The 21,731-nt window shown below is 45.0% G+C and overlaps 1 protein-coding gene across 3 annotated transcripts in view; it reads right to left on the bottom strand.

Moving 5' to 3' along the window:
* Nucleotides 1-378: 378 nt before the first annotated feature.
* The window catches only part of ACOX2 (acyl-CoA oxidase 2), a 35,995-nt gene continuing 14,642 nt past the window's right edge, over nt 379-21,731 (bottom strand). For all 3 annotated transcript variants that reach the window (XM_049862761.1, XM_049862760.1, XM_049862758.1), the window contains exons 13-16: nt 20,411-20,516; nt 13,176-13,393; nt 4,682-4,814; nt 379-1,200 (exon numbers count right to left, since the gene is read on the bottom strand). In XM_049862761.1, coding sequence (XP_049718718.1) covers nt 1,138-1,200; nt 4,682-4,814; nt 13,176-13,393; nt 20,411-20,516 — 520 coding nt within the window. In that variant the 3' untranslated portion in view covers nt 379-1,137. The remainder of the gene's footprint in view (nt 1,201-4,681; nt 4,815-13,175; nt 13,394-20,410; nt 20,517-21,731) is intronic.

Consider the following 21,731-nt stretch of genomic DNA (forward strand, 5'->3'; position numbering starts at 1 on the left):
AGATCTTTTTCTTGCCCAGTTTAATGGAGATAAGTTTGCTTTTGGTAGATTTTCTCAGATTTACTTTATATAAGTTCATATAAGTAAATTTGAGAAAGTGGCCAGCTGAGATTGTTACAGTTTAATTTGTCTAAACCAAAACCAAACCCACTGCCATCGAGTCGATTCCGACTCATAGCGACCCTATAGGACAGAGTAGAACTGCCCCATAGAGTTTCCAAGGAGCGCCTGGCAGATTCGAACTGCCAACCACTTGGTTAGCAGCTGTAGCACTTAACTACAACGCCACCAGGGTTTCCTTAATTTGTCTAGTGGCATTTAATTTGGAGTGTTTTATCTACTTACCAGTTGAAAGTGATGTGAAAAATGTTACTTGATTATATGGACAATTTGAGAAATTAGGTCTTTTAACAAAATTTTAAATCATTTTCATCATGGAAGAGTTGATTTTTTAAAATTCATATTAGTTGCATTCTTAACCAAAAACCAAACCCATTGCTATCGAGTCAATTCTGACTCATAGCGACCCTAGAGGACGGAGTAGAACTACCCCATGGGGTTCCCAAGGAGCAGCTGGTAGATTTGAACTGCCAACCTTTTGGTTAGCAGCCGAGCTCTTAACCACTGTGCCACCAGGGCTCCAGTTGCATTCTTAGGGCCCTAAATTTTATTTTCATTATACCTACTATAAGAACTTTTGGAGTAGGAGTGTGTGTGTGCAAGTGTTTGTATTTTTAAGTCCTAGAACCAATGTGTGCTAAAGACACAGACATAGACCAGTGAATCTGGTGGCTTTTGCTAGATCCAGAGCAAACACATGGTGTTTAACAGAATAGATTGCTACAAATGGACAGTGGTACTGTTTTTTACTGTGAGAGATGCTGGATGCCATGTGCCCATTGACCAACTTCAACAATTACTCACTCCCACTTTCTCCTCCCGCTGGATTATTTAGAAGTAAATGAAAGATATAATTTCATCTTTAAATACTTCAGAATTTGTCACCAAAAGGTAAGGATTCTCTTTAAAAATATATACACATATAATGTAATTTAAAAATATAATTTTATATATCTTGCCGTAGTACCACGATCACATAGTGGTGCTGTTTGCCTCTTGAATACTCTTAGTTATTTCTCATAGCTTGGCTTTCCAGCTTTGCAATAGTGGTCTTATGTATTTCTCGTAGGCAGGGTTCGCCTGTTTGTAGAAAGAAATGCATTATTAAAATTATATCTCTGTGAGGATTAATGACTTTTACTTTCAAATTAAGGCTTTAGCTTCAAAAAAGTAACGTTACATAAGATCCTTAATTTTTAAAATTATTTTTAAAATTCATTTTGTGTGAACATATGGAGAAACATTTTTCCAAAGGGCATCCTTCCTTTTCTCATGCAGATTTTAAATTGTGGATGCAGGTGGCCAACTAAAAAAACAAAACAGAACACAGATTATCGTTTGCTTTTGGAATATAATATGACTAAGAGGCTTGACTTTTTGAGTCCCTTTGAAATTGAACACTAACTACAAACCCAGGAACCCAAAAGGTGGAATCAGGTAAGCACTATTCAACGTCAGAGTAGGTTATCCCCATTATTCTGTAATGCAGTGTCTTGATTCTTCCATCCACAGCTCTGGCTTTACTTTTTATAGTATTTATTAATTTAATTTTTTGCCCCTCTAATCCACTAAAACTGTAAACTCCTTGAAATCAGAGTCTACGTTTCTTTTGTCCTCCATTGTATCCTGAGTACCTAGAATGGCTTCTGGCATGTAACGTGCTCGATAAATATTTATTGAACGATTGAATGAATGAATCAGTAGATGTGTTTAGCACATCTGGCTACTACTTGTACGGATTTATACAGGGGAGTAATTGGACGGACATAGTGTTCTGTTTTGAAGTTACCCTCGAGGTTCCTCTACTGCTTGCGTCTACAGGGAATCACTTAGATGGGAGTTCACCTGGAGGAAGGAGCCTTTTGCAGTTCGCTTTAGAGAAAATGGCTTGAAATAACATCCAGATCAGGAACAAAGCCAAAAAGCAGAGGCCATGGGTGAAGGAAGCTGAGAGAGAGCATCATCCTGTCTGGAGATAAAACCCAACACAACTTGTCCCAGACAAGGGGCTCTCCTGTGATTCTAAGGCATCTAACTTGGCATAGCACTTTCCTTCCCACAGAAAATGTCAGTGAAACATATTCCTAACTGTACTTTTGTGTCTACAAGGCATGTTTCCACATAGCTGCTGTTTTAATTTGTTTGAAATGTCTATAGCGTGCCTTTTTCTACTAGAGCAAATGAGGAAAAATGTGTCTGAATGCAGCTTTGAAATTATTTAGAAAAATATACTTTAAAAATGCTATTTTGGTGGCCTCTGAAGGAGCTAGAGATGTGTTGAAAGATCATGCATCTATATATTAGCAGTCAACTGAGTGTCATTTTAACTAACTAGAAACAGTTCTTCGAGGTCATTTGTAATCTCACATTCTGAAATTGCTGTATAGGAAAGCCACATTACTGTACCTGTCACCTTTCTAGCAAGGTAATGTAAGCTAAAGGAGCCCTGGTGGCACAATGGTTAGGCACGCGGCTGTAAACCAAATGGCTGACAATTCAAACTCACCTAGTGGCTCCACTGGAGAAAGACCTGGTGATCTGCTTCCATAAAGATGACAGCCAAAAAAACCCTATAGGGCAGTTCTCCTGTGTCACGTGGGGTCACTATGAGTCGCAATCGACTCTACAACAATGTAAGCTAGGATGGTGAGAATCTGCAGCATCTTGTATGCACCAGGGTCCGTCATCTCACTGGGTAGGTCAGAAAACCATGTTCCTTTACCCCATAAACATGGAGTGTCTACTCTGTGATAAATCCTAAAATTAGGAAGGAGAAAACGCCATCTCTTTTCACCGGGCAAGAGGAAGAAGATGGAGGAGGGTGAATGGGATGGAATGCACCAGTGTTTTACCCTATCTGTTGATCGGGGGGTTTATCCTGCCCCTCATTCACCTATTTCTGCTCTCATATAGTAGAGATTAAATTCTTTTAACATAAAGACTAAAAATGAAGCAAGAAACAAGCTCCCTATATTCTTTAGAGAAGATGGGGAATCACGAGAACGGAAATGCTTCTTGGCATTGCAAGTAAAGCGGGCTCGAGCTGTTTGTTTCAGCGTTTCCTGCCAGGCGCTTCAGCAGCCTAGGTACTTCTCAGGGGCACCGAAGGGCCTACGTTTATCTTTAGACCATAGGAACTAATCTCGAGTGGGAAGGCTGCTGTATTTTTATGCCAGGACTTAAATGTTAGAATACAGAAAGATCCAATCAGTAAAAAAGTAATGTACCAGCCCAGTGCCGTCGAGTTGATTCCAACTCATAGCAACCCTATAGGACAGAGTAGAACTGCCCCCTAGAGTTTCCAAGGAGCGCCTGGTGGATCTTAATTGCGCTGAGCAGTAAATGTGTCATGCCTTCTTTAGGCCAATTGTTTATATTTCCTTGTTGAGTTAAAAGGATGCCTTTTGGGGGATGGGGGATGACCAAAATGGATTGGTCTAGCTGACGACCATCTTGGGAGTAACTGACTGGTTGTGTTATAACTTCAGGTGATCATGTTAAATTAAGGTATAAGGTATGACGGGATGCAGATTGTTCAGAGCAAGCCTAACAACATGCCAAGTGTGCATGAAGGCTTGAGAGTTGCCAATTCAATGAGGTATTAAGACACACTTTTCTGAAATTTGTCTGAAGAGGTAAAAAATAAGTTTTGCCACATGATTAACATCTTTGCCTTGTAGAACTTAAAATAACCTATTGTGTACCTGTGGACTGTCTTTGTCTTGGTCATCTATATCAAATTTGCTAAATAAACCTTTTTTTATATCAAATTTGCTATTAAATATCCTAAATTCTAAGCACAGGGTTTATTTCTTCACTCCAGTTAATGCATTCATTGACATTTGTTACTTTTCCCAATGAAGCTCACAGCAGAGAGCCTGGGACTCTGGCCCCAAACCCTGGGATTTTATGAGGCCTCCCCTGCCCCATCTCTTTGTTAGTGACATAGAGTTCTAGTACTCTCTCCTAGGACAGCTGGGGACCTTTTCACCATAACCCTTGTATTGTCATTTATCTGGTCTTCCTGGACTACTTGTGGCAGTGCAGCAGCCGCCTTTGTTACTGGCATTGTGCTCCTAAGAGTGAAGAGGAGGGAGCTGTCTCCAGCCTGCAGTCAGGCCTGAGAGGGGCTCCCCCACCCCCAAGCACCCTATCACCTCTGAATACCGCTTTTATCAACACAAAACTGAAAGTTAAAAGGCTGAAAATGAGATGGTTAAATCGCCACAGTGCTTTGTTTTTGTTATTTAAAAGCCAGTTTGCCACCATGTGCGCAGGCCCTTGGGTATGTCAAGCCATGATTTAGAGCTTGGGGCTTCCTCTTAATTCCCTTCACCACATTCCAAGCAGTGCGTTTTGCTGATTGCAGTCCAGCTCCGAGCTCGCGCCAAGCCTCACCCGACTCCTGGTTTCTTTACGTGTTCTATAAAAATATTTTAAACAGACGTGCTATGCCAAGCGATTTCCAACCTAATGGAAATCAATTAAAATGGGAAAACGTGGTGCTTCTGCTTGTTCTCTGCTCTCTTTACGTAACTTATAATGAGTTGCATTCAACTACCTGAGTATTGCTTGGCGTCCTCTGAGCCCACTCAAACAGACGTTCATAGGCATTTCCATCATAACAGCCAAGTGCTGAGTTTAAACACTGGTCAGTGAAGTCAAAAGCATCAGTTAACAAGATGGCGTCCTTCCTGAGAAAATAAGATTTGGTGAGTATTTTAGAATGCTATTACGGATCTGATTAATCTGCAATGGTGAATAACAACACCTGACTCGGGACTGCATCATTACTTTTCCAACAATTGAAGCTTTATGTATTTAGTTTTTTTTTGATGTTATGTATGTAAGTGTAAAGAGTTCAGGAGTTCTCTGAGCTTGTTATTTTAAGAACAGCACATTCCTTTTGCTCTCCTCCATTTTCCTGCCCCCAGAGGCAACCAGTGCCAGTCTTCTTGCTGGTGGTGTTCACATTTACCCAGATGTCTCTAAAGATCTTGTTTGTATTGCTACTTCTCGATTGTTCACTTTAAGGTATTACCTACTGACTGTGACAACAGACAAGGATTGATTATTCTTTTAGGACCCCCTGCCCACACACACATACTTCTTCCCCATGGCCCACCTGCCTCCCAGTGTAGTTATACTTTTGACTAGACCAATATTCAGTGTTTCCATGATTATGACCATATATATCCCATTCACAGCTGAGCCTGGTCCCCGCCACACCTCTCTCGTTGCAGTGATCTACCATTTCCAGCCCCCTGTCTCTCTCCACCACCACTCCTGTAATTGGTAGTGATTTCACTGTCCGCGTGGATGTTTGGTCTAAAACTTGGCCTCTCAGTTCCTTGAATCTTCTCATCCGTTGATCTTGTCTTACACTCTCCCTCTGTCACTCACTGTCAAGATCACACACTAAGTCTTGTCATCAACAACTGCAACTTCTCCATAGTCCCAGCCATGCTCGTTTTACTACCTTCTAGAAAGATTTAAAAAAAAAATTTTTTTTTTTTTTTTATCTTCCTAGTGGAGCCCTGGTGGTGAGCAGTTCAAACCTACCAGCTGCTCCTTGGAAACCCTATGGGGCAGTTCTACTCTGTCCTATAGGATCACTGTGAGTCTGGATTGACTTGACAGCAACGGGTTTGGTTTTTGTTTATAAAAGGAGTTAGGAGTCCTGGTGGCACAGTGGTTAAGTGCTCAACTGCTAACCAAAAGGTCGACAGTTTGAACCCATCAGCTGCTTCGTGGGAGAAAGATGTGGCAGTCTGTTTCAGTAAAGAGTACGGCCTTGGAAACTCCACAGGGCAGTTCTACTCTGTCCTATAGGATTGCTATGAGTTGGAATTGATTTGACGGCAATTTTTTTTTTTTTTAAATCTTTCTAGCTTACTACTCCCTGTAGTATTCTGATTTCTGTAATTCTTTTTTTCCCCTTCAAGCAGCAAACTGTATTTAACTTTAACCTATTAAATGGAATATTAAAAAAATGTATGTGTGTCTCTTTTTGCAAAGGATATAAAACGTGATTAATTGTTCGCGCTCTTCCCCAGCTTCCATTTCACAAAGCGCTTGAGGTGAGTTGGGTCCTGTACCTAACTTAACTCTTTCTTGATGACCCCTCATCATCATTCTGGGGTGATTTGCATATAGGGCTATTTCTAAGTCTTTGACCCCACTGGCACCGTGGCCTGTTTGAATGTCCCTCATCCCCTTACGTTCTCACTTCACTCCTTATCCAGCTGATGCTCCGTGCTCCATTATATTCATGCCCTCAAAAATACACTCAACAATTCTTCTTGCTTTATCATACTTGTTTAACAAACCCCATCCATCGTTATCTTCAGTTTTCTGCCAAATTTGGGCCTCCATCTTAGCATATAACTGGAAAAAACAAAACAAAACCATACTAACTAGTGTAATAGGGGCTCAGGTGGGCCCTGATTGCTCTCCGGAAATCATATTACATTGCTCTGGTTTATTCACTCTTCCATTCTCTTAGATGATTATTTCATACCTTCTCTTCACTGCTCAAATCTACACCACCCACCTCCCCATCCTCACTGTTACCTCGATGACTTTGACGCTATTTCACTGATAAAATAGAAGCAGTAAGAGAATGTCCACAATCCCCACCCCTCCTCTTAGTACAGGTGAACTGTCCAGGCTGCTAGCTCTGGCCAGCCCTCCTTGTGCACTAGAGGCTTTCCCTCTTGCCTCCTGGAGAACATTGTGCCAGAAATTCTCCTGCCTTTCGTCTACAACATCAAATTCTCCTTTCTACAGGATTATTGCCATCAGTATACAAACACTGCTGGCATTTCTCCCATCTTAAAAACAAGCTTTTGACTCTATTTCCCTCTCCATCATCTACCCTGTATCTTGGCTCCCCTTTGCGACAGAACTCCTTAATTTTTATGCTTGTTATTTCCAGTTCCTCTCATGAACTGAATCTGCTCAGGTTTTCACTCCCACCACTCCAGTGAAACAGCTCTTGTCACGGTCACCTCCTCGACTTACCAACCTCTGAACTTGGGAGGGTCCCAAGGCTCAGTACTTGAACCTCTGTTCTTCATGCACTCACTCCTGGTGATATCATCCAGTCTCGTGGCTTTAAACACCAGCCGTATGTCAGGGACTTCCAGATTGTCTCCAGTCTCACTTATCTGCTTACTTGACGTCGATACTTGGATTACTTGGATTTCTAACGGGCTCTTCAAACTTTGCCTGTCAAAACCCGAGCTCCTGAACTCCCAGACCTCCTCCCTTCTTGTTCCTCCTGTAATCTTCCCCATTTATAGTAGATGACAACTCTGCCGTTCTGGCCCAAAGCCTTCACTTTTCTATCTTTCATACCCCGCTTCTCATCTGTCCGCAAATCCTGCTCTACGTTCAAAATATATCAAAGCTTCAACTACTTCCCACCACCGCTACTGCTATCATCCTGGCCCCACCCGCCATCGTTTCTCACCTGGATGACTGTAGCAGCCTAACTGGTCTCCCTACTTTTCACTCTTGCTCCCCTCCCCAGTCCGTTGTTAATAAGACAACCGAGTGATCCTCTGAAAACGTACACCAGGTTACTACACATTGTGTCTGTCCTACTATGCTCAAGACCCTCCCATTCTCACACAAAAGCCAGCCTTAAATCTTTGCAGTGATTACGCCTCCCCCATCCTTGTACACCCTTAACCCTCTGACCTCTGCTCCCGTTCTGCGCCCCAGTCACTCCACTCTGGCTCCGTGGCCTCCTCTCTGTTTCTCAGACAGACGTGCCAAGCACGCTTCAGCCCCCCAACATTGGTACTTATTCTCTGTCTGGATCACTCTTTTCCCCGCCAGCCACATGGCTCCCTCGCCTCTTTCTGGCCTTTCCTCAGACGTCACCTTCCCAGGGAGGCCTTCCCTCCCCTATTCAAGATAGCAGCCCCACCCTCACCTCACCTGCCACATTCCTTAGCCCCCTTCCCTGCTATCCTCTTCATGGTACTCAGCACCATTTCACATGCTGTGTGTTTGCCTTGTTTGCTGTGTGTATCTCTTCTCTAGTCTGTAAACATTTGTGGCTTTTTCAAATTGAAGCTCATGTCCTTCATCTTAGGTGTATTTTCTTGAATTATGAAGGATTTGCTGCCCTCTTCTTTCTGTCTTTGCTTTCTAGACCAGATGAGACCAGGTGCTGTGCAGTCATCTCTGACTCATGGTGATCCCCACATGTGTCCGAGTAGAATTGTGTTCCATAGGATTTTCTGTGGCTGATTTTTAGGAAGTAGATCACCAGACCTTTTTCCTGAGGGGCCTCTGGGTGGGCTCAAACCTCCAACCTTTCGGTTAGCAGCTGAGCACGTTAACAGTTTGTACCACGCAGGGGCTCCCTTCTCTTTCTAGACCTCTTGTTTTTTAGGTGATGGACAGCTAGGACTGACCCTCTTAATTCTTTTTATCCTTTTCCCCCTATTTTCATCTTTCTGTGAGATTTCTGCGACTTTATCTTCCAGCCTTCAGTTGAGTTTTTCATACCTTCTATCATTTTTAAAATTTCAGAGACATTCTGGCTGGTTTTGTGGTTGCAAGATCTCTGAATTATTTGAGGGTATTCTTATTATTATATAAGTTTTCTTCTCCCTCCAATCTCTGTTTCCTCCAAACTGCATTGTTCTTGCTTGTTTTGGTTTCTGGCTTCTGTGCTGGGGGCTTTCCTCAGGTGTCTGGTGATCCCTGGGTGTCTGATCATGGCTACAAGTGGGACATTAACCAGCTTGCTGGAACCCGCAGGTGTGCTTGTCAATATGGGGTTCGCTGGGAGGTGAATTGGGTAGACTATTGGGGGGACCCTGGTATCAGTGTCTTCAACACTGTCTCTTCAGACTAGTCAGATTCTCCAGAGAAGGATCATCTGATCTTCTTCCTAGCGGGTGCTTGCCTGGCTGAAGGAAGTGTCCAGGGGACCAGCGGGAGAAGGGCTGGGGGAGGGAGGTGTCAGCATTTGACCTATAAACATTTATTCAAGCCCCCTCGTCCTCAGGTATGCCTGATGTTCCCCGTCCGCAGACCCTCTCTTTCTGCCACAGTGGGCTTGGAGAAAGTCTGAAAACTACTCTCAGATGGGAAGGGGCCATGGGGAACCCAACTCCTTGAGTAGACTTTCAACTGGTCTTTGCCTGCCATCCCTACACCCCGTTTTCGGTGGTCCACAGTGGTGTCAGTTTGAAGATCTTCGTGTAACTTGGTTGCTTCTTGGCTTTCCCCACTTCTGGTTTAGGATTTATTTTTCCCAGGTCTGCTAAGTCACCTACCACATGTCAATCTTTCTACCTTTCCTGTTCTCTTTTTCTTTGTGGGTTCACGCCTTTAAAAATTTTTTTTAATCCAATCGCTATTGTTTTAGTAGGGTTTCCAGAGGGAACAAAAGTAAGCACGTTCATTCAACCTGCCGTCTTTACCTGAAAGTCATCAATGAGATTTTATGACCATTTAAATAATTAAAAATCAATTGGGTCAGTTAATTAACATTATACAGAGCTGGCTCTTGGTGTCACTTAGAATGGAGTGCCATCCTTCATCTGACATCTCGGAAATCTGATGGGGATAATGAATAATCACTGCAGGGACTGTGACACAGAACCGTTGACACACAGAGTCTGTACACACCCAGGTACCCTGTGGTAGCAAGGTCACTTAGCAACCACAATGGAAGTAAATCAGCCTGTGGGCTTGCCGCATCTCTAAGTTGTCTTTTTGTGTCAGGGCTGTCTGTCTTGTCTTGAATTGTAAGTCTCCGCAGTCAAGGCAGGCCTAGAAGTGCTGTTGCCAACAAAAGAAGAAGCCAATGAGGTGTTAAGGTGATCTCCTGTGTTTCATCCTCACCGTTAATCAGGGCCAGAAGAACAGTGTTTTCCTCCTGTGCTTTCAATGCTGAGCAGTTCAGAAAGTCAGACCTACTTGAGCTGGAGTTGTGCACTATTTAACGAAGCTGTTGATGGCTACCATCGTTAGACTGTATTAGGGAAACTTTCATACCAGGGGTATTATATCAAGTGTGTTTTTGACAATTTTTGATGATTTAATTGAACAAACATTTACTGAGAAGTACCGACTATCTGTTAGGTGCGTAGGCACAGTCAGAAATGGTATGTAACATGATCTCTCCACGAAAATCTTATTTTTTTTAAATAATTCTTATTGTGCTTTAAGTGAAAGTTTACAAATCAAGTCAGTCTCTCACACAAAAACCCATATATACCTTGCTCCACACTCCCAATTACTCTCCCCCTAATGAGACAGCCTGCTCTCTCCCTCCACTCTCTCTTTTCATGTCCATTTCGCCAGCTTCTAACCCCCTCCACCCTCTCATCTGCCCTCCAGGCAGGAGATGCCAACATAGCCTCAAGTGTCCACCTGATCCAAGAAGCTCACTCCTCACCAGCATCCCTCTCCAACCCATTGTCCAGTCCCAACCATGTCTGAAGAGTTGGCTTCAGGAATGGTTCCTGTCCTGGGCCAACAGAAGGTCTGGGGGCCATGACTACCGGGGTCCCTCTAGTCTCAGTCAGACCATTAAGTCTGGTCTTATGAGAATTTGGGGCCTGCATCCCACTGGTCTCCTGCTGCATCAGGGGTTCTCTGTTCTGTTCCCTGTCAGGGCAGTCATAGGTTGTAGCCGGGCACCATCTAGTTCTTCTGGTCTTAGGATGATGTAGTCTCTGGTTCATGTGGCCCCTTCTGTCTCTTGGGCTGATAATCACCTTGTGTCCTTGGTTTTCTTCATTCTCCTTTGATCCAGGTGGGTTGAGACCAATTGATGCATCTTATATGGCTGCTTGCTAGCGTTTAAGACCCCAGACTCCACTCTTCAAAGTGGGGTGCAGAATGTTTTGTTAATAGATTTTATTATGCCAGTTGACTTAGATGTCCCCTGAAACCATGATCCCCAGACCCCTGCCCCTGCTACGCTGGCCTTCGAAGCATTCAGTTTATTCAGGAAACTTCTTTGCTTTTGGTTTAGTCCAATTGTGCTGACCTCCCCTGTATTGTGTGCTGTCTTTCCCTTCACCTAAAGTAGTTCTTATCTACTAGCTAATTAGTGAATGCCCCTCTCCTACTCTCCCTCCCTCCCCCCTCTCGTAACCACAAAAGAATGTTTTCTTCTCTGTTTAAACTATTTCTCAAGATCTTATAATAGTGGTCTTATACAATATTTGTCCTTTTGCCTCTGACTAATTTCACTCAGCATAATGCCTTCCAGGTTCCTCCATGTTAATGAAATGTTTCACAGATTCCTCACTGTTCTTTATCGATGCGTAGTATTCTATCATGTGAATATACCATAGTTTATCCATTTATCCGTTGGTGGGCACCTTGGTTGCTTCCATCTTTTTGCTGTTGTGAACAGTGCTGCAATAAACATGGGTATGCATATATCTGTTCGTGTAAAGGCTCTTATTTCTCTAGGATATATTCCAAGGAGTGGGATTGCTGGATGGTATGGTAGTTCTATTTCTAGCTTTTTAAGGAAGCACCAGATTGATTTCCAAAGTGGTTGTACCATTTGACGTTTCCACCAGCAGTGTATAAGTGTTCCAACCTCTCCACGGCCTCTCCAACATTTATTCTTTTGTGTTTTTTGGATTAATGGCAGCCTTGTTGGAGTAAGATGAAATCTCATTGTAGTTTTAATTTGCATTTCTCTAATGGCTAATGATCATGAACATTTCCTCATATATCTGTTAGCTACCTGAATGTCTTCGTTAGTGAAGTGTCTATTCATATCTTCTGCCCATTTTTTAATTGGGTTATTTGTCTTTTTGCAGTTGAGTTTTTGCAGTATCATGTAGATTTTAGAGATCAGGCGCTGATCAGAAATGTCGTAGCTAAAAACTTTTTCCCAGTCTGTATGTAGTCTTCTTACTCTTTTGGCGAAGTCTTTGGATGAGCATAGGTGAAAATCTTATTTTTAAAAAATTTCAAGTCTTTCCCTTTTTATTCTCTTAGCCTTGTATTCCTGGGGTTTCTAGGGAAAAGTCATACACACACAGACACAGATACACACACACACACACACACACACACCCCAAACCAAAAAAAAAAAAAAAAAACCCATTGCCGTCGAGTCAGTTCCAACTCATAGCCACCCTGTAAGACAGAGTAGAGCTGCCCCATAGGGTTTCCAAGGAGTGCCTGGTGTATTTGAACTGCTAACCCACATACCAGCAGTGTTTTCTGTCCAGTGAGGTCTCAGAAAAGGTTGTGTTCTTATGTTAGCCTATTTTCAGTCTAATAAACAATGGTGAATGGTTTGTATTGTTTTAACTTTCATTTCTTCCAATCCCCTGGTCAGGTAAGAGCTTTGGTTTTGATATGTTTTTATATTAACTGTTTAGATTGTGTGTGAAGTAACAGAATGAAAGCATTGCATTCTTATTTCATGAGCCTAAATTACATTGCATTAATGTTGGATTTTAAAACGATATTATTGTTTTACAATCCATGTATAAATTGTAGGTTTTTATTTTTAATTTTGCCCTGAAGTTGGTCAGCAGTTTGAATCCACCGGCCCCCCATTTGAAACCCTATAGGGCAGTTCCGCTCTGTCCTGTAGGGCTGCTATAAGTCGAGATCGACTCGATAGCAACAGGTTTGGTTTTAAGCCCGAATTTCCTGCCTGGTAACATGGGCGATTAACAGTACCTACTTCAAAGAGCCATAAGGATTAAATGAGATGATGTCTGAAATAGCTTTGGCGTGGTACCTGGCGCACAGTAAGCGCTCCTTAAATATTAGCTGTGATTGAGAACGTTACTGTTAATATGTAGCATGCTTCATTTTATTCATATTCCTTAGGTTTTTTCCCCCAATTATTTTCACCAACCCATAATGCTTTATGCTGGTGTAATGCTGGGGTGGAAACCTCTCTGGGCTGTTGCTGCTTTTGCCAGCCCCCCACTTTAGCCAGGTCTGGGCGCTGCAAGGTTTGGAGTTTGGAGAGCCCTTTGAGCAAATGGTCTAGGGTTATGCTCTGAAGCCTGACGTGGTTTGGAGCCCCAAACACTCACCGGATCAGGGGGAGGAGGTCCAGGTAGGCTGTCCTCGCCATGTCTGCTTGGGCCCCAGAAAGGAAACCATCGTGGAGAAAGTCGCCTGCGTTGGTCAAGATGCTGTGTAAGGTGTAGAGGTCACAGAGACGTTTGAGCGCCTGCTGGATGGCCGGCTCATTTTCCAGTTCCTCCAGAGCATGTGTGAAGCTCTTCACAATGATGTAGTAGCAGTGCGCCTACAAAGACACAAAGATGCAGGAGCCTGTCATTTCCGATTTCCGACTCCAGAAGTCTTCCTGGAAGCTGGCGAGATGGCTGGGACGACCTCCCTGTGGCCCTGTGTCCCAGCATGCTGACAGGCAGCCGCCTTTTCTCCCAGTGCACTGTGGGTCGGACTGAGCCTTTTTGGTGGTGTGAGATGTATGTGACATACGTGATGTGTGTGTGATGTATGTGATGGTGATGTGTGTGTATGTGATGTGTATGTGATGCATGTGATGTGGGGTGTGTGTGATGTATGTGATGTGTGTGTGGTGTGTGTGTGACGTATGTGATGTGTGTATGTATAATGTATGTGAGGTGTGTGTGATATATGTGATGTGTGCTTGATGTATGTGGTGTGTGTGATGTATGTGATGTGTGTATGTATAATGTATGTGAGGTGTGTGTGATATATGTGATGTATGTGTGATGTGGGATGTGTGTGATGTATGTGGTGTGTGTGATGTATGAGGTGTGTGTGATGTATGAGGTTGTGTGATATATGTGATGTGTGTGTGATGTGGGGTGTGTGTGATGTGGGGTGTCTGTGATGTGTGGGGTGTGTGTGATGTATGTGGTGTGTGTGATGTGGGGTGTGTGTGATGTATGTGGTGTGTGTGAGATGTGTGAGATGTGTGTGATGTGTGTGATGTGTATGATGTATGTGGTGTCTGTGTGAGATGTGTGTGATGTGTGTGTGATGTGGGGTGTGTGTGATGTATGTGATGTGTGTGATGTGTGCGATGTGTGCAATGTATGTGATGTGTGATGTATGTGTTGTGTGTGATGTGTGATGTATGTGATGTGTGTGATGTGTGTGTGATCTGTGTGATGTATGTGATGTGTGTGTGATGTATGTGATGTGTGTGATATATGTGATGTGTGTGTGATGTGTGTGATGTATGTGATGTGTGTGTGATGTATGTGATGTGTGTAATGTGTGTGATGTGTGATGTATGTGACGTGTGTGATGTGTGTGATGTATGTGATGTGTGTGATGTATGTGATGTATGTGATGTGTGTGTGATGTGTGTGATGTGTGATGTATGTGATGTGTGTGATGTGTGTGTGATGTGTGTGATGTATGTGATGTGTGATGTGTGTGAGGTGTGTGTGATGTGTGTGATGTGTGTGATGTATGTGATGTGTGTGATGTGTGTGTGACGTGTGTGACGTGTGTGATGTGTGATGTATGTGATGTGTGTGATGTGTGTGATGTGTGTGATGTGTGTGTGATGTATGCGATGTGTGTGTGATGTGTGTGAGGTGTGTGTGATGTATGTGGTGTGTGTGTAATGTACATGATGTGTGTGTAATGTACGTGATTGTGATGTGTGTGATGTATGTGATGTGTGTGATTGTGAGGTGTATGTGATGTGTGTGATGTGTGTGATGTATGTGTGATGTATGTGGTGTGTGTGATGTGTGTGAGAAGTATGTGATGTGTGTGATGTGTGTGTGATGTATGTGATGTGTGTGTGATGTATGCGATGTGTGTGTGATATATGTGATGTGTGTGAGGTGTGTGTGATGTATGTGGTGTGTGTGTAATGTACATGATGTGTGTGTAATGTACGTGATTGTGATGTGTGTGATGTATGTGATGTGTGTGATTGTGAGGTGTATGTGATGTGTGTGATGTGTGTGATGTATGTGGTGTGTGTGATGTGTGTGAGAAGTATGTGATGTGTGATGTGTGTGTGATGTGTGTGTGATGGGTGTGATGTGTGTGATGGGTGTGATGGGTGTGATGTGTGTGATGGGTGTGATGTGTGTGATGTGTGATGTGCGTGTGATGTGTGTGATGTATGTGATGTATCTGATGTGTGTGATGTGTGTGGTGTGTGATGTATGTGATGTGTGTGTGATGTACATGATGTGTGTGTGATGTATGTGGTGTCTGTGATGTGTGTGTGATGTATGTGATGTGTGTGTAATGTACGTGATTGTGATGTGTGTGATGTATGCGATGTGTGTGTGATATATGCGATGTGTGTGTATGTGATGTGTGTGAGGTGTGTGTGATGTATGTGATGTGTGTGTAATGTATGTGATTGTGATGTGTGTGATGTATGCGATGTGTGTGATGTATGTGATGTGGTGTGCGATGTATGTGGTGTGTGTGTGATGTATGTGGTGTGTGTGTGATGTATGTGATGGTGTGTGTGTGTATGTGATGTGTGTGTGTGATGCATGCGATGTGGTGTGTGTGTGATGTATGTGATGTGGGGTGTGTGTATGTGATGTGTGGCGTGTGTGATGTATGTGATGTGTGTATGGTGTGTGCGTGATGTATGTGATGTGTATGTGATGTGTGTGACGTGTGTGTGATGTGATGTGTGTGATGTATGTGATGTGTGTGTGATGTATGTGGTGTGTGTGTGAGATGTATGTGATTTATGTGATGTGTGTGATGTATGTGATGTGGGGTGTGTGTGATGTATGTGATGTGGGGTGTGTGTGATGTATGTGATGTGTGTGTGATGTATGTGATGTATGTGATATGTGTATGTATAATGTATGTGATGTGTGTGATGTGTGTGTGATGTATGTGATGTGTGTGATGTGTGTGATGTGTGATGTGTGTGTGATGTGTGTGTGATGTGTGTGTGTGATGTGTGTGTGATGTGTGTGTGATGTATGTGATGTGTGTGATGTATGTGTGATGTGATGTGTGTGATGTATGTGATGTGTGTGTGATGTATGTGGTGTGTGTGTGATGTACGTGATGTGTGATGTGTGTGTGATGTATGTGATATACTGTGTTTGTGTGTGTGTAACATATGTGATGCGGGGTGTGTGTGTGATGTGTGAGTGATGTATGTGATATATGTGTGAGGTATGTGATGTGTGTGAGGTATGTGGTGTGTGTGTGTACGTGCGTATGTTGGCGGCTGGTGGACTCTAGAACTTGATCCCTGGTTTTCTCTTTTCACATGTGGCAGTTTCAAGTAGGTTTGAAATTGGGGAAAACGAGTCCAGGAGCGTGGGAGGCTGGCCTGTGGAAAGTGGAGGACAGGACCATTTTTCTGTCCTCCATGTTCAGGGTAGCAGGTGTGTGTGTGTGTGTGTGTGTGTGTCTTGAGGTGAGAAAGTAGGGGGTTCGAAATGCATACGACACTTATCCCAGGTAGAGTATAAACTCCTTGAAATAAGCAATGTTTTATTTGGCCCATACACAACAGCTCTGCCAGTTGTTAAAATAAGACTTAGGTACAGGGTCCCTATGCGTCAGAATTGACTCAACAGCACACAACAACAATAGGGCGGGAAGTGGCCACTACCCTGAAGCCGAGGAGAGGACCTCTGCCATCTGGGCTCCTTCCCTGGGCCCCTGCATCTCCCCGCTGTCCAGCATGACACTGATTCCTAGGTCTGTGACCTTTCTGATTGGTTTGTGCCCTGCCCTCCTGGTGGTTAAAGGTTTTGAGTATGTCCCTCGCTCTCCCACCTAAAATGAGTGCACACCGTTATTTTATCAGGTGGGATGTGAGTTCCGTGAAGGAGAGGAATGGGGGAATACAAAACTGTGCCTCTCAAATGTTTATATGCACACAGATCGCCTGGGAATCTATCCAAGTGCAGATTCTGGGTAAGGCCTGAGACTGCATTTCTAACAGGCTCTCCAGTGAGTAGCCAAGCTCTGAGTGTCGTGGGGGTTCAAACGCATTCACCCAGGGGACAAGTGGTGGGAGAGAGGTCATTCCAGGCAGGGGAACTGTGCAAAGGATGGCACTTTCAGGAAGCTGCAAATAGTTTTAATGAAGCCAGAGACTGGGGAAACCGTGGGAGTTGGAGTGAAATGGTAGCTGGGGCCCAGATCAATGGAGGACCTTGAATGACATGGTCGGGTTTCATTCTGTGGGGGTCAGGGAGCCCCCGAGTTTTTCAACGGGGCAGTGACCTGATCAGGGTTCCCGCTTGGAAAGAATCTGCTTTTCCTAGGAGACCTTGCATAGGGGCTAACACCACCACTCCGTCACCAGGAGCCGTGCGCTCACAGTGGTGCTGGGTTCCCAACATCTGCTTGTGGAAGGGGGCAGGTGTGCTCTGCTGTCCATGCTGAGCCAAATAGCCCTCAGGACCCCAAACCAGAGCACCTCACTTCTTTCACCGAGGCCCTGCTTCCCTCTGCTAACGTGAGGGCCATGTCCCCGAAGTCTCAGGGCCCAGGCTGAAGAGTGGGGGATGAAGAGCTGCCTGAGGGCCTGGGTCTCTGCCCTGGAAAGTGAGGTGAGGGTCAGAGGAAGAAGGAGGGCTCTGTGTTTTGGAGAAAGGCTAGGCCTGGGCACCACACTCTAGGAACAAGGAACTTTAGAGGAAAACCAGCATTTGCTTCTGTGTGTGCATCTTGGTTTAACTCTTGTCTCTCACCTAATTCTGGGATGGTGCTAGGGGACCCACTGGGCTTTTAGTCAGTAAAACGCCCCTTACTAGTTTAGTTTGCTGGCTCACTATTTGTGTTTTCCTTAACAAACCTATGTTTAGCGCTTACGTGCTAGTTTCTCTGCGTCTCTAAGCATTTTACATATGTTAATTCAGTTAATCTTCATAATGAAATCGGAGCACTGGTGGCCCAGTGGTTGAGCTCAGCTGCTAACCAAAAGTTCAGCAGTTAGAATCCATCAGCCACTCCTTGGAAACTGATTGGGGCAGTTCTGCTCTGTCCTATAGGGTCACTAAGAGTCAGAATCGATTCAACAGCAACGGGTTCTTCATAATGATCCTACAAGGTAGGCTGTATTATTAGTCCCATCTTGCAGATGAGGAGACTGAAGCCCTGGGAGATTAAGCTTTGCCCAAAGTCACTAGTAAGTGGTACTGCCAAGATCCAATCTAGTGCAAACCAGCCAAAGCCGCCAGAGCCTGAGGCTGGATTCTAATGAGTACCCAGCATTGCTGCGGTGATCCTAGGTGATCCTGGGCAGGGTCTGAGAGGCCCTTCCATGCCCCTTTGTTTTACAAACAGGGAAGTTAAAGCCCAGAGAGGAGAAGGGGCTGCCTGAGGCCACACAACATGTCACACACAGAGCTGGGATCAGAGCGTAGCCCAGGGCTTCATTTTGTCTACCCCTCTGCTCCCCCTCCCCCATCTGAGTTGTGGCCACACTCTACCCACACATTTATCGCTCCAGGTGAGACCTGGTTGGGTGCTTCGCAGAGCAAGGGGCTCCCCAAAGCACAAAAAGTACAGAATGCCCCGTCCAGGAGGACCTTTGAGACTCAGCTTGGGCACCACCTCCTCAGGAGCTGTCAGGGACTTGCCCTTCTCCCCCAGGCTGGCTGAGCTTCCTGCCCTTGGTGCCCCCAGAGGCTGGGGCTGTCCACACTCTTCACATGAGGGCTGGCCTTGCCTCAGTATAGAAAGCCCTGGATTCAGCTGTTTCCTTGCTCTGGGATTTACCTCCTATGAGTTGTTTCCTTGCCCTTCAAATGGAGATTATGCTCCTCCCTCACGAGCCTGTTGATTAAATGAAGTAATGCTGGCAAGCAGTGTCGGGTCCATTTGTAAGCAGAGCACAGCTTTGGAAAATGGCTGAATAATCAGAGACTGTGTTCCTTTTGGGGGAGAACGCAGCCTTGGGTAACCCTCCCTGCATTGATAGGACATTTAAAGCAGAGGGAACGGTGGACGGAGCGGAGCCCAGGGCTGCAGAGTCTGCCAGCACCAGCGGGTGTGGTGGTGGTGCTGGGTCACCTGGTGGTGCTCCTGCCGGGCCTGCCCCGCCCTGCAACGTCTCCTCCAGAAAGAGCCCTTCAGTGCTCTCCTGTCGTACAGCTGCCATTTTCTGGGCCTGAGGACTGAGAGTTGGGTGATCACCTTGGTCTTCCAGCTGTTGGCAGGGCTGGAGTTCCAGCTGCCCAAGCTAGAGCTAGGGAGTCATTCTCACCTCCTATCTACCCCTTACTCTCTGACATCTCTGCATCTGCCACTTCTTTCCCGCTCCTAACTGGCCTCCAGCCCACTCCTTCCCCAGCAGCCTGCAAGATCTTTCTAGAATGAAAATCTGATCATACCGTTCCCTTGCTACAAATACTGCAAAGACTTCCCATTGCACTGAAAACAAAACCCAAACTTCTCACAGTGGTGCGAAAGGCCCCTGGCCTTGCCCGTCTCTCCTCTCGCTCCTCCTCTACTTCCCTCTTTTCTTGTTTCAGTCACCATCCTTAGATCTTCCTTGGGAGGACTCATGTTTCCCCACAGGCACCAGGCTTTTCTTCCTCTTGCCTTTGTACCTGCCATTCTCGTTGCCTGGAAACCTCCCCTCCAAAGCCTCAGTCCCCACCCTTGGCTCTGGCCAACTTCAGCTCATCTGGAAGTCTTAGCTTACACGCCACTTGTTCCGAGAACCTTTCTGACTCCCCAAGGTGGGTAGGGATGTGCCTGGTCTGGGGTCCCACGTTGTTGTTAGCTGCCATCAGGTTAGCCCCGACTTGGCAACTTCGTGCACAATGAAACAAAATGTTGCCTGGTCCTGTGCTATACCCATGATCGGGTGCAGATCTGACCTGGGATCCCAGAGCAACCTGTATTTCCCTGTCACAGGGCTTCCTTGACTATAGCTGTGTAAGGGCAGTGGGCTCGCTGCACCCAGCCCAGTACCTGGTGCGGAGTGAGTGCTCGAATGTTTGCTGACTGTGTGTATGATACACAAACACAGAACCGAGTGCGGATGGACTCAGACATCCAGGGCTTGCCTGTGGGGCTAAGGGGAGCTTGACCTGCTTTTCCATCTGGGAGGAAACATTTGAACAACCTGAAGCAAATCCAATAACACTGCCTCATTACCTTTTCCCCTTAGAGCTACCAGCAAGATTGCTTTGGAGTTAAGTTCTTTAATTAGAATACCCTGGACTAAAGCCTGGGAAGTGAAATGAGGGCAACCACTGAGCAGGCCTGGGGAATAGTGGCAGAGTTGGGGTTTGCCCAGCGGGTAGCCTGCAAGGAACACAAAGTGGGTCCTTTGAGCTGCAGCTGACGGCCAGCTCACCTTAGCAGCCTGGGCGTGTAGGACAGTGGTGCAGTTCCACGCCTCCTGCCAGTCGGCCCCAGATCGCCTCAGGGTCTGTAAACGATGAGCTGAATCCTTTATAAGCCTGATGGCCAGAGAGAAAAAGACTGAGAAGGGGGTTTGGCCCCAGGCTACCTGGGGTCCCTCAGAGGCAGAAATAATTTCTGTTTACTGACCACTTATGTGCCATAAAGCTAAAGGCTTGGTGAACATTATCTCTTCCCGGAGACCCTTATTAGGGCAAAAAAAACAAAAAACAAAAAACCCACTACCGTCGAGTCAGTTCCAACTCATAGCAACCCTGCAGGACAGAGTAGAACTGGCCCACAGGATTTCCAAGGAGCTCCTGGTAGATTCGAACTGCTGACCTTTTGGTTAGCGGCCGTAGCCCTTAACCATTACAGCACCAGGGTTTCCAATTTATTAGGGCAGGCACTCCCCATTTACAAAAAGGCAAAACCTAGTCCCAGAGAGGTTAACTAACTTCTCCACGGTCCCGGCACTAGTAGGGAGTGGGTCCAGGATTTGCCTGGTGCTGTAAAGCCGCGAGGCTACAGGCCCCAGCTGCCCCTCTTTCTAATGTAGACTCCACCCCGATACCAGGGCTCTCAGGCCATTCTGGTGACTGACTTGCTGGGGCCAGGCTGTGGCCAGACAAGAAGAATCGTTTTTCTCTGAAGACCACTAAGCCTGTTGGTCACCCAGTGTGCTCCAAGCTGTGCTCAAGGCACGTAAAAAAATAAAACCAAACAACAACAACAAAAAACAAACAAATAAATACAAACAACCCTCGGCTCCCGGACACCATTTTAACTCAATACTGCAGTCTCTCCTGAGGTTCACCCTTCAGCCAAAGATTGGACAGGTCCATAAAAAAACGAGACTAAACGGGCACACCAGGTCAGGGGCAAGGACGAGAAGGCAGGAGGGAACATGAAAGCTGGACAAATGGAAATGGAGAACCCGAGGTCGAGACTGGGAGAGTGTTGACAGGTCGTGGAGTTGACAACCAATGTCACAAAACAATATGTTTATTAATTCTCTAATGATAAAATAGTTTGCTTTGTAAACTTTCACCTAAAGCACAATAAATAAATAAAAAGGTTTTGCAGTAAAGGTTAAAAAAACAAAAAACAACCACCCTTGGCCTCCAAACCACTCAATCAATCATTTTCTACTTTCTTAACCTTTATTTTCTGTTTACCATCCAACTACCCATGACTCTTGGAATTTGTATGTAAAGCAAATTGTTTATTAAGCAATAGTTATTTTGTTTGGTCAGAGAATAGATAAGCAGGGT

The sequence above is a fragment of the Elephas maximus genome, chromosome 20 (genome assembly GCF_024166365.1).
Source record: "Elephas maximus indicus isolate mEleMax1 chromosome 20, mEleMax1 primary haplotype, whole genome shotgun sequence".
Lineage (NCBI taxonomy): Eukaryota > Metazoa > Chordata > Mammalia > Proboscidea > Elephantidae > Elephas > Elephas maximus.